At 39.7% G+C, this 13,618-nt stretch overlaps 1 protein-coding gene across 3 annotated transcripts in view; it reads left to right on the top strand.

Annotated features, from left to right (window-relative positions):
* The window catches only part of PDE8A (phosphodiesterase 8A), a 364,761-nt gene extending 351,421 nt beyond the window's left edge, over nt 1-13,340 (top strand). For all 3 annotated transcript variants that reach the window (XM_073653110.1, XM_073653108.1, XM_073653109.1), the window contains exons 20-22: nt 2,495-2,662; nt 4,176-4,305; nt 11,886-13,340. In XM_073653110.1, coding sequence (XP_073509211.1) covers nt 2,495-2,662; nt 4,176-4,305; nt 11,886-11,992 — 405 coding nt within the window. In that variant the 3' untranslated portion in view covers nt 11,993-13,340. The remainder of the gene's footprint in view (nt 1-2,494; nt 2,663-4,175; nt 4,306-11,885) is intronic.
* The last annotated feature ends 278 nt before the right edge of the window (nt 13,341-13,618 follow it).

The following is a 13,618-nucleotide window of genomic DNA, read 5'->3' on the forward strand; positions in this document are numbered from 1 at the left end:
TCTGTTCACTAAATCCAACAGAGAATCCCTATGCTGTAGACGCTCTCCAGATACCCTGGAAGTTCGGGAAGGCCTACACGTTTCCACCGATAGTGATGATCCCGGCAGTTGTGAGGAAAATTCGGGAGAAGGGGGCGAGGATAATTCTGATAGCCCCCTTTTGGCCAAAAAGACCCTGGTTCTCCCTACTTCGCCTAATGTCGGTCTCTGATCCCTGGGTCCTGCCGGACAGGCCGGACCTTCTCATCCAGGGGCCAATATTTCATGCACAAGCCAAAGGTTTCCATCTGGCGGCTTGGAATTTGAGAGGTTGTTACTGAGCAATAGGGGGTTTTCACCAGGCCTAGTTTCTACCCTGTTGGGTAGTAGGAAGGCCATAACAACTAAAATTTATTCCAGGGTCTGGGGAAAGTTCCTGGATTTTATAGACTCCCCATTGTTGGATAAACCTCCAGTTAGAGAAGTCCTAGAATTTTTACAAAAGGGACGTGACCTGGGGTTGGCTACGGGAACACTTAAAGTTCAGGTGTCTGCCCTAGGGGCGCTCTATAATTGTAACCTGGCAGGGAACAGATGGGTCTCTAGATTCATTAAATCCTGTTCCAGAGCTAAGCCAGTTCGGGCTCTCGGAGTTCCTTCCTGGGACCTGAATTTGGTTTTAAACGCACTCTCTGGCGACCCATTTGAACCCCTGCAGGTTATCTCTCCAAAGATCCTCACCCTCAAAACCATTCTCTTAGTGGCCCTAATGTCAGCCCGTAGGGTGAGTGACCTGCAGGCCCTTTCTGTTGATCCCCCATACACCCAAATTCATGAGGAACGGGTCGTCCTGCGTACAGATCCGGCGTACCTTCCGAAAGTAGTATCCAGATTCCACTGTAATCAGGAGATTGTACTTCCCTCTTTCTGCAGTAACCCTAAAAACCCCGGGGAGGTTAGGTTCCACAATTTAGATGTTAGAAGGGCATTACTACAGTACATAGACCTAACTAGTCAGTGGAGGAAGGACAAGTCCTTGTTTCTGGCCTTTCAGGGGAGTAGGAAAGGTCACGGGGTATCAAAGGGAACTATTGCTAGGTAGCTTAGGGAGGCCATTTGTCTAGCTTATACATCTACAGGTGTTCCGGCACCGGACGGTATTAAAGCTCATTCCACCAGAGCTGTCGCAACCTCCTGGGCAGAGAGAGCAGACGTCTCGATTGACCAAATATGTAAAGCTGCTACTTGGTCTGCACCATCCACCTTCTACAAGCACTATCGGTTGGATCTATCCTCCTCTGACCTTACCTTAGGGAGAAGGATACTTCAGGCGGTGGTCCCTCCCTAGGGTGCTCATATTCTCCAAAATTCTCTCAAGGTGTGCTGTCATGGGTGAGGGGAAAACACCAAGGTTACTTACCGGTAGCTGGTTTTTCCTGAACCCATGACAGCACCCGTAGTCCCCCCCCCCCCCCCCCCCCCCTGTCTTTCTCACGCCCTGGTGAAGCACTTTATTTATTGGGTGATATATATATATATATTGTAGGTGTTGGTTATGTGTCTGACCTTTTCTGGAGGTCCTCTCAATGCGCTCTAATCCAACTGAAGCGAGGGAGAGGTAACGCCCTTTTATTTCAGATGGTTTCCTGTCCTTTGTGGGGCGGATCCCTCTCTCAATGTGTGCTGTCATGGGTTCAGGAAAAACCGGCTACCGGTAAGTAACCTTGGTGTTTCCTGAGCGTTTCTGCATCTCCCTGGCAGAAAAAAACGCATGCGGATTTATATAGTGTGACCGAGAGAATGTAAAAAAATAAATATATACTTGCCCTCCGATGGCCCGCGTTGTCTTGCTTCACCGTCCCGGCTGCCGGCAGCAGTGGATTGAAGGACCTGCCAATGTCCGCGTCATGTGACCCGTCACATGACTCTGACGTCAGCACAGGTCTTTCATTCCATCGCGAAGTGCCGGAAAGCAAGGAGGAGCGCACCGCGGGCCACCAGAAGGTACAGTAAGTATATATTTATTTTTTATTTTATTCTTTTTTTACAGCTTTTTTAATGGTACCTGGGTGTGGATGAGACTCTCCTCTCCTCCACACCCAGGTACCATCCGCACATTAGAACGCACGAATTCCGCAAGTACAGATGCAGTCTTGCGGAATTGGCGCGTTCTAATGCAAGTCAATGGCGGCGAAAACGCAGCACTTCCGCAAAATAATTGATAGTGCTGCTTTTTTTTCTGCAATGCTAATCCGCAGCGGAAATTTCCGCAGCATGTGCACAGCACATGCGGATTATCATTGGGGACATGGCAGGCCTTCTACCATGCGTTTTTTAAGCGTTTCTGCAGCGTTTTTGCCGCTGCGGAAACGCTTAAAAAACGCATCGTAGAAGTGGTCATGCAGTCTGTTCAATGATGTAGGTAGGCTTTATAACTTCCTGACCTGGGGGTGAGAAGTTGGAAGCTTCTGGTTTTTACATATGTTGATGAGAATTACGCTTTACTTTTATGTAGGGAAGCATCAGTGATGATGACTCTGTCAAAAACATACTGACATCTCCAGAAAATCGAATACTTATAAAGAGGATGCTCATCAAGTGTGCAGATATCTCCAACCCATGCCGAGCGCTGGAGCAATGCATTGAGTGGGCAGGCAGGATATCGGAAGAGTATTTTGCACAGGTAAGGAAGACCTTATAGTCCTGAACTGTTTGTTTAAAAAAAAAAAAAAATGGTTTTGTAAATTTTGTTGGAAAAATTAGAAATCGCTGGTCAACTTTTAACCCTTAACTCCATAATAAAAAAAAATTTTGGTTCCAAAATTGTGCTGATGTAAAGTAGACATGTGGGAAATGTTATTTATTAACTTTTTTGTGTGACATATCTCTCTGATTTAAGGACAGAAAAATTAAAATTTTGAAATCTTCAAAATTTTCACCAAATTTCCATGTTTTTCACAAATAAACGCAAGTGATATCGAAGAACTTTTACCACAATCATGAAGTACAATAGGTCCTGAAAAAACATTCTCAGAATTAGGGGAATCCGTTGAAGCGTTCCAGAGTAATTACCTCATAAAGTGACAGTGGTCAGAATTGTAAAAATTGGCTTGGTCATTAACGTGCAAACCACCTTGGGGGGGTAAAGGGGTTAACATCAGCCCCCAGCTGTCTGCTTTACCTTAGCTGGTTATTAAAAATAGGGGGGGACCCCACATCATTTTTTTTAAGGATCTCCCCATTTTTAATAACCTTCAAAGGCAAAGCAGACTGCTGGGGGTTGATATTAATAGACTGGGAAGGTCCATGGATATTTGCTCCTTCCCAGCATAATAAGAACAACTCACCGCTGTCTGCTTTCCCTTGGCTGGTTATAAAAAATAAGGGGACCCCACATCATATTTTTTAATTTATTTATGTATTTAATAGTTTTTTTCATTTTTTTTATTGGTAATAAATAAATGAGAAAAACGGCGTGGGGTCCCACCTATTTTTTGATAACCAGCAGAGAGCTGGGGGCTGGTATTCTCAAGCTTGAAAGGGCCATGGATATTTGGCCCTCCCCAGCCTAATAGCAGCCCAGAGCAACCCCAGAAAAGGCGCATTCATTAGTTACACCAAATCTGGCTCTTTGCCCTGCTCTTCCTGCTTATTTTGGTGCGTTGGGAAGCGGATAATATTTTGGGGTTGATGTCAGCTGTGTAATGTCCGCCGACATCAAGCCCAGAGGTTAGTAATTCGGTGATCTCTATCAGACACTCCCATTACTAACCTGGTAAGTGAATAGTTAAAAAAACAGACACACAGGAAACCAATACTTCATTTGAATAAAGACTCCCTCATTTATCCATTTATTAATTGAAAATAAATCCAGGAAGTTCCGACAGTAATCCAAGAGTGTAATGTCCCACGATGTCCATCGAATACTATGGAGTCTCATTCTGAGAAAGTTCTCAAAACGGGACTTCATAGTTCACTTCCATTCAGCGGCAGGCACGGAATTTCTTGCGCTCGTGCCCGACGCTCACCGCGAGTAACCTTATGAAGTCTCGTTCTCAGAATAAGGCTCAATAGGGTTACTTTTAGGGTTGAATTTTAGTACCAGCCCATCTCTGATACCATTGTTAACACCGCAAGAAACCTATCCAAATCCATTCTGATTCTGCTTTCCTATGTACATTTTTCTTATTTTCTAGACAGATGAAGAGAAGCGGCAAGGTTTACCCGTGGTAATGCCGGTGTTTGACAGGAATACGTGCAGTATTCCGAAATCTCAGATTTCATTTGTGGATTATTTCATCACCGACATGTTTGATGCATGGGATGGTAAGAGCTGATTGATTGATTGTTACATGTGTATCCTCTTCAGTTTGCAACGTGTTATAATGTATACACAATCTAAATCGGCAAATAACTAGCTGTCTAGATAAAGAGATACCAGCTTTAAATTTAAAATGTATAAATTGTATTCAGTCAAATATAAAAAGACAGGGTAACAACCTCTACAAAGGAGGAACACATACAATCAAAAGGGAATAGTAATCCCAAAACAGGTTCAATTCATCACTAGATAAGTTGGTAATTTATAGAGGATATAATAGATGACAAAACAATTTCCAATAGGAAGAATAATTAAAATATTGCTATAAATATACAATTTTAATTCATGATTATTATCAATAGGTGAACTACAACCCCTGGCAAAAATTATGGAATCGCCGGGCTCGGAGAATGTTCATTCAGTTGTTTAATGTTGTTGAAAAAAAGCAGATCATAGACATCGCACAAAACTAAAGTCATTTTCAAATGGCAACTTTAGGGATTTAAGAAACACTAAAAGAAATCAAGATTAAAAATGTGGTACTCAGTAAGGGTAATTTTTTTCAGACCAAGCAGAGGGAAAAAATTATGGAATCATGAAAAACAAACACAAAAAAGAACACTCCAATAAATCACTAGTATTTTGTTGCACCACCTCTGTCTTTAATAACAGCTTGCAGTCTCTGAGGCATAGACTTAATGAGTGACAAACAGTACTCTTCATCAATCTGGCTCCAACTTTCTCTGATTGCTGTTGCCCGATCAGCTTTGCAGGTTGGAGCCTTGTCATGGACCATTTTCTTCAACTTTCACCAAAGATTTTCAATTAGATTGAGATCCGGACTATTTGCAGAACATGAGATTGACCTTATGCGTGTCTTCTTTCAAGGAATGTTTTCACAGTTTTTGCTCTATGGCAGGATGCATTATCCTCTTCAAAAATTATGTCATCATCCCCAAACATCTTTTCAATTGATGGGATAAGAAAACTGTCCAAAATATCAATGTAAACTTGGGCATTTATTGAAGATGTAATGACAGCCATCTCCCCAGTGCCTTTACCTGACATGCAGCCCCATATCATCAATGACTGTGGAAATTTGCATGTTCTCTTCATGCAGTCATCTTTATAAATCTCATTGGAACGGCACCAAACAAAAGTTCCAGCATCATCACCTTGCCCAATGTAGATTTGCGATTCATCACTGAATGACTTTCATCCAGTCATCCACAGTCCACGATTGCTTTTCCTTAGCCCATTGTAACCTTGTTTTTTTTCTGTTTAGGTATTAATGATGGCTTTTGTTTAGCTTTTCTGTATGTAAATCCCATTTCCTTTAGGCGGTTTCTTACAGTTCGGTCACAGCCATTGACTCCAATTTCCTCCCATTCGTTCCTCATTTGTTTTGTTGTGCATTTCCTGTTTTGTAGACATATTGCTTTAAGTTTCTGGTCTTGACGTTTTGATGTCTTCCTTTGTCTACCAGTATGTTTGCCTTTTAAAACCTTCCCATGTTTGTATTTGGTCCAGATTTTAGACACGGCTGACTGTGAACAACCAACATCTTTTGCAACATTGCGTGATGATTTACCTTCTTTTAAGAGTTTGATAATCCTCTCCTTTGTTTCAATTGACATCTCTCCTGTTGGAGCCATGATTCATGTCAGTCCACTTGGTGCAACAGCTCTCCAAGGTGTGATCACTCCTTTTTAGATGCAGACTAACGAGCAGATCTAATTTGATGCAGGTTTTAGCTTTGGAAATGAAAATTTACAGGGTGATTCCATAATTTTTTCCTCAGAATTGAGTGATTCCATAATTTGTTCCCTCTGCTTGGTCTGAAAAAAATTACCCTTACTGAGTACCACATTTTTAATCTTGATTTCTTTTAGTGTTTCTTAAAGCCCTAAAGTTGCCATTTGAAATTACTTTAGTTTTGTGCCATGTCTATGATCTGCTTTTTTTCAACAACATTAAACAACTGAATGAACATCCTCCATAGAATGGGCAACACGGTGGCTCAGTGGTTAGCACTGCAGCCTTGCAGCGCTGGGGTCCTGGGTTCAAATCCCACCAAGGACAACATCTGCAAGGAGTTTGTATGTTCTCCCCGTGTTTGCGTTGGTTTCCTCCCACACTCCAAAGACATAGTGATAGGGAATTTAGATTGTGAGCCCCAATGGGGACAGCGATGATAATTAATAGCGCTATATAAGTGAGTAAAATAAATAAACAAATTGAATGAATACCATAAAAGTAAAAAGTATTAAACTTTTAATGACCTTTATATGGTGCCAGTGCATAGTACTGTAAACCAATGAACAGCTGAACTTATCAGTAAAGGTATATACCATCTAGTGTCCTCCCCACCCCAACGCCGTTTCGCCAACGCTTCTTCCAGAAGAAGCATTGGCGAAACGGCGTTGAGGTGGGGAGGAAACTACATCGTGGTAACACTGGTGGCTGACTATATAGGTAACTTTACCTTTATTGTATTTATTCATTACAGCTAACCACTACCATCAGGCCTCATAGATGGTATATACCTTCACTGATAAGTTCAGCTGTTCATTGGTTTACAGCACTATACGCTAGCACCTTTATATAGGTCATTAAAAGGTTAATACTTTTTACTTTGATTTTTATGGGATTCATTTAATCCCACTTATCAGCATATAGTTCATCTATTGATAATCATGAATCTGTATATTTATAGAAATATTTGAATTATTCTTCCTATTGGAATTTTTTTTGTCATCTATTATCCTCTGTGAATGTTTCTCCTTTGTAGAGGTGGTTACCCTGTCTTTTTAATTGCTTTTATATTTGATTGAATAAAATGTATATATTTTCAATTTAAAGCTGGTATCTCTTTTTATCTGGACAGCTAGTTATTTTCTGATTTTTAGATTTAGGCTGTGTACAGTCAGTTTAACTGTCCAGCAATTGATTAATACAGGACATATTGTGACTAATTGTTATAATGTATGTATATTTTGGCTTTCAGCATTTTAAAAATAGATAGAAATATCATAGTACAATTAAAAGTTGAATGACGTCCTAAAACAAAGGGGTTTTGCATTCGAGACTCCTACACGATTAGCTGCTAAGAATGTTCTCCTGCAGTGACCAACGGCACGGCCATTTATTACATGGTGACTCATTCATTTGAATAGATGATGTAATTTTGCTGCGGGGAATCTTGATGATGGTTGAAACTTTACCTGCCAGACAGACCGTTAGCACTGGACTAGATATCATCAGAGAAGAGGTTGTCTTGTTAAGAGATTCCTTTCGTGTTTTAGATATTCCAGCAAATAATATATCAATTATCATGGAAAAGTAGTATAAATGCTGGCTCTGTAGAGGTCTAACAGCTTGAAACCTTCCTGATCTCTAGCAAGAGAGATCCATGTCCCCAAGCACTGCAACCACAATTTAGAGTTGAACTTATGCTCCATACCACTAAATTGCTGAGAAAGCTAGGTGCTTTCACATTGCATATTTGGTAAATGTGAACAGCTAATAAATTGCCTTAAAACTGGAAATTGTAACAAGTAGTTATAGTTACTGGGCGACCACCTTTTAGTAACACTTCAATGCACTGACCAGTTAAAGGGAACCTGACATCTGATACATTCTGCCCATGGATATAGCAGCATGTATCAGACCATGGCTGTGTGATTTTTGGCCATATATGTTTCAGAGAAAAAACGTTTAATAACCTCCAGGGACCGAGCCGCACGGGAGACTGCCTGCGCGTGTCTTGCCTGCCTGTCTAGTCTCCCATGCAGCTCAGTCCCTGGTGGCTCTTTAACTCTGAAATGCTTCAGAGAAAAACAGTTTGACCTATATTGATTAAATCATATAGCCACGGTCTGATACATACATACTGCTCCATGATTGCAGTCTCTGGATTGTATCACTTGTCAGGTTCCCTTCTAAAGGGAACCGGTCACGTCCTAGTAGCTATGTAAACTGCCCCATTGGCTTGTTAGTGGCGGCAGTGCCAGCACTAACTGAACTCGGCGACTGCCCATGACTGAATGTGAGAATCACACCCCTATGACTGAATACGAGCAGGTAAGATAAAGTATATAAAACGATATAACATCATTTATACTACTAACAATTTTCATAAAAACAGCTTGATAGTGTGCACATTGAATCACTAACAAGCCAATGGGGGCAGTTTACATAGCTACTAGGACGTGACAGGTTCCCTTTAAGATGTTTCTAAAAAGTGTATAAGTGTCACTGAATATACACACACACAGACAAAATTGTCAGTACCCTTCTGTTAAAGTAAGAAAAACGGACAATGGTCACATAAATGACTTGAAACTGACACAAGTCATTTTCAATTTTTATATTTACTGAATATCAACTAAGGAAAATCAGACATTGCTTTTGAATTGTGGTTCAACAGAAAAATTAAACAAATGAATGCCTCATTCAGATGTTAGGGGGTTTTTTTATGTACAAAAAAAACTGACTGAGTTTCATCAGTGCTTTTCATCAGTTTCAACAGTGGTCTTCAGAGTTTCAGCAGTGCTCTTCATCAGTGTTTGGTGAGCGTTTCATCAGGGTTTTTTCACTGATGAGAAAAAAATGTTCCTCCACCTTCTATCAGCCAGTGAAAAACAGACAGCACATGGATGGCATGTGAGTGCTGCCCGTTTTTTTTTTTTTGTTTGTTTTGTTTTGTTTTTTTACAGATACATAGACTTCTATTGCCAAGTTTGATCTGACATTGTGATCAATATTGGACATGTCTCCACGATTTTTCAGGCAGTATTCCGTTTGAAAAAAATCACAGTCATGTGTACAGCTACATAGACTGTCAAGGTACGAGTGCTGTCCGTAAACAAACTGACGTATGAATGAGCCCTTATCAAAATAGCCTGGATGAAAATGATGGTACTCCTACAAAAGATTAAAAATAATTTGACCATAGAGAAGTTAAACAAGGTGTATCCTGTAATTAGCATCACAGGTGTTTGCAAACTTGTAATCAGTCATTCTGCCCTTTTAAAAGGTCAATAGTAGTCACTGTGCTGTTTGGTATCATGGTGTGTACCGCACTGAACATGGAGTAAAGTAAGCTAAGGAGAGAGTCGTCTCCGAAGATTAGAAAGAAAATGATAGAGGAACATGTTAAAGATAAAGGCAATAATATCATCTCCAAACAGCTTGATGTTCCTGTACTACAGCTGCATATATTATTCAGAGGTTTAAGGTTTATGGCACTGTAGCCAACCTCCCTGGACATGGTCACAAGAGGCAAACTGAAGAGACATATAATATGAATGGTAACCAAAGAACCCAAAACAACTTCCAAAGAGATTAGAGGTGAACTTCAAGGTCAAGGTACATCAGACCGAGGTAAAAAATTGGTGCCTTTTTGCAAGTCACATCAGCTCCATGTTCACAAATGCAAAACTGAAACACAAAAAAAACAACATTGTACATACTCTGAAACATGGAGACGGCCCGGTTATGTTCTGGGGCTGGTCTGCTGCATCTGGCACAGGGTGTCTTGAATCTGTGCAGGGTACAATGAAATTTCAAGACTATCAAGGGATTCTAGAGAGAAATGTGCTGCCCAGTGTCAGAAAGCTTGGTCGCAGTCGCAGGTCATGGATGTTTTTAGCTGTGTTTTTTGGATCATTATCTTGTTGGAGGACCCAAGAATGGCTAAGAGCAAAACATTGTACTATTCTGAAGGGGCTTCTATGAGCCCTGACCTAAATCTTATTGAACATCTGTGGAAGAAACTGAAGCAAGCAGTCTGGAGAAGGCACCATCACACCTGAGACAGCTGGAGCAGTTTGCTCACGAGAAGTGTGCCAAAATACCTGTGGACAAGTGAAGTCTCGAGAGAGTTACAGAAATCATTTGTCTGTAGTCAATTGCCTCAAATGGTTGTGGAGCAAAATATTAAATGAAGGGTAACCTCATTTTTGACCAGGCCAGTTTCATTAGTTTTTTTTCTTTTTCTGTTGAACCAAAATTCAAAAACAATGTGATTTTCATTAGTTGTAATTCAGTATATTTAAATTGAATGTTACTTTTGTCAGTTTCAAGTTATTTCATTGACCATTGTGTACTTTTCTTAATTGGACAAAATTGTTGATACCTTTTTTTTGTGTGTGTATGCATAGGCTGCATTGTTCCTATTGCACTGAATCATTGGTTCATTAAATCGCACATTTAGTGCACAACAGTCTCTTCATCGCCAATCTTAAATTGATTTAATCACATTGTATATTTTAAAGGGGTTGCCCAGTATTTAAAAAAATGTCTAGCAGCAGGGAATGTGTGAAAATGGTGAAAGAAAGTCTGTATATCCATAACTCACCTGCTATATTTCGGTCACTAAAGTACCACCGCTCCAGTAGACCCCACTAGTCTTGGTTTATATTGCTGCAGCAATGAAGTGCAGTACACCCAAGTGACCAATATAGTGGTGATGCCTGCATGTTTAATTATCATCCAGACACTGCAAACTTATGAATTTTTCTAATATATTGCATTAACGTAGTTTGCTTCCTTCTCTCTCCCTTTGCAATGACTTTTACACACACTCATTAAAGAAGTACTCCTCCTCCCATCAAAATTTTTATCCTTTTAATATATTGCAGTGATCATATTATATAGCACTGTGTACTTACAATTGCTCATTTTGCCTTTCTACCCAGAATTCTTCTGTTTTCCATTATGTCTATGACCTCACATGATTAAAAACTGACTAGCTGAATCATGCTAAGCTCTAGGTAGAAACAGAAAATCTTATTTTCCCTGCATGACTCATGAGTCACTGCAAAAGTCCCTGGCAGGGGGGGAGAAGGGAGCAGCTAGGTCAGGAGTTGAAGAGGGGAATGGTTTTTGCAGGGAAAAGAGACTTCCTGTTTCTATGTAGAAAAAATAATTCGCCGGGTAGAAAGGCAAAATGAGCAATTGTAAGTGCACAGGGCTACATAATATGATGATTGCAATATATTAAGAGGATAAAAACTTTGATGGGAGGAGTGCTTCTTTAAATGTTTCAATACAAAAGATAGGGAAGGAGTCTGCTTATTGTGGCTAATGTAAAGTGTTTCCTGAAACAATAAATTCAAGTCTAAAGTCCTAGTGGGTAATGTGAAAATTGCAAGATTAAGTGTTTAAGAAATACATGTATCACAAAAAGAGTGTTTAATCATCAGGTTATTTTCTGATGACACATTCCATTGAAAAGCTCCTTACAACATCTGATCAAAAAGGTCTGTAAGCTATACTCAGTCTGTGTACGTGACTTTCCCTTTCTGAGTCTCTCTACTCCTCACCCCAATACTCCTAAAGGGGCAGTCCTGTCCCTATTGTCTGAATATAGTATACAGACACTGCTGAGTAGCAGTTGAAAGGAGCTTCTAAAGAAGCATGAACTAGGCTTTGAAACCGCACTGCACTATAGTGTTTGGGAGCTAAGGTAGTGAAAACAAAAATTGGGAACTCTCTACAATACCTCGAGGATGATTCAATGACAAAAATTTTAGTTACTCGTTACCAATTTCTAAAGCCTTGATTTTTTTTATGTTTGCAGCATTTGCCGACTTGCCGAATTTAATGCAACATTTGGATAACAATTTCAAATATTGGAAATCACTAGATGAAAGACAGCTGAAAACTCTGCGACCGCCCCCCGAATAGCAGATTCTGGCATCCAATACCACCTCTCAGCCAATGAAGCCCTCCCTTATAAAGGGATGCAGTTAGTTTTGGTTCACTCCTCGTTGCCAGAACCTGCTTCTTTATCCCACAGGATGTTCATGTAACAAGAATTGTCAGGTCAAAAGATACCTCCAGTACCCTGCAGTAAACTTTAATACGAAATTATATATATATTAAAAAAAAAAGCCTTTTGCATTAACTTATCTCACAAGTTAAATTTACACTGGATTGCTGCAATATCTGTACTGACGGGTTCTACACAAATATCAGTTAATTTTCTTCATACCTGTATGAAAACCTTGAAGATTCCTTGGATAAAAGTTTTCTTCAAAAGATTTGCTCAGAAAAACAGACTCAAACCTGCAAGTGAAGGAAAATCATCTTTGGTGTCTCGCGGCTTTTAAGAGAACACTCTGCTTTTTTTTTAAAGCACTTATAGTTGTAACAATCAACACATTAAATGCACTCTTTATGAAGGAGTTTTTGATCTCTGAAAAATAGATCTACTCTATTTTTTAATATCACGGAAGGGGCAATCATTCACCTCTGCACACTACTGATAGGGAGCTTTCTGAAGGCTGTTTAGTAGCAAATTGTATAAAATACACAACTTGATCATTAGCATCTATGATTAAAATATGTTTTATTTATTTTATTAGATGTTCAATATTTTCTATGAATTTATAAAAAAAAAAATGACAAAAAAAAAAGACAAAAAACCAAAGCCAACTTTAGATGCGCAAAAGATTTTCACAATTCCTAGTCATTACTATTAGACCTGTTTTATTTTCAAAATGCAAATCCATGAATATTATCAAATTTCATATTTGTATTGCACTGTACAACTCACGTGGATGGTAAATCTTTTATGTTTTGATTTACAATGATTTTCTTTTCCTGATGATGATGCCGAGAATTCTGTTGCTTTGGACATTTTAGATTATTTAATTTGGTGATGGCCCTGTTTCTCTCAGTTGATTTTTAGCTTGCAATGCCAGTGGGCGCCAGGAATTGCTATGCAATGTGTTGGCAGGTCCACTGGCTTTTATGGGAAGAGGACAGTGACCGCTCTCCATTCCCCCACATTTTACAGTTTGGTTCCCTATCAGGAGTCTGCCTTATTTTCTACAATATTTCTACAATGCATTCCACAGCAAAGATGGAGGGGGGGAAGTAAAATATATTTAAACATTTTATAGCTTCTCTATTTTCTTTTGCAAGGGTATTACTTTATTCCAGTTTGGAAAGGTATGTACCTTCACAGATTAAATAAGACATTCACAATAAGCACCAGTTACAATAAAGTGTATATTTTATGAATTGTCAACTTTTGGTACTTTTTCTTCTTCGTCTTTCTGTAATTATGTCATCATTATAGCATTCACAAGTAGAAAGTCTTAATATATTATATCCCTAGCGCTATATACAAAGCAAACAGGCGGAGTGGATTCACATACAGTAATTGGCTGCATTCACACGTAGCAGTAAAACTGCTGTTTTAAACCACCACAGCCCCATGGAACTGCTGTCGTTCTTCTGTCTGCCTGCACATTCACTTAATCTTGCAGGTAAACCATGCGGTCTTACAGGTGGGACAGTTGTTAA

The sequence above is a fragment of the Phyllobates terribilis genome, unplaced genomic scaffold, assembly GCF_046119375.1.
Source record: "Phyllobates terribilis strain yellow unplaced genomic scaffold, ASM4611937v1 Scaffold_11__3_contigs__length_659146591, whole genome shotgun sequence".
Lineage (NCBI taxonomy): Eukaryota > Metazoa > Chordata > Amphibia > Anura > Dendrobatidae > Phyllobates > Phyllobates terribilis.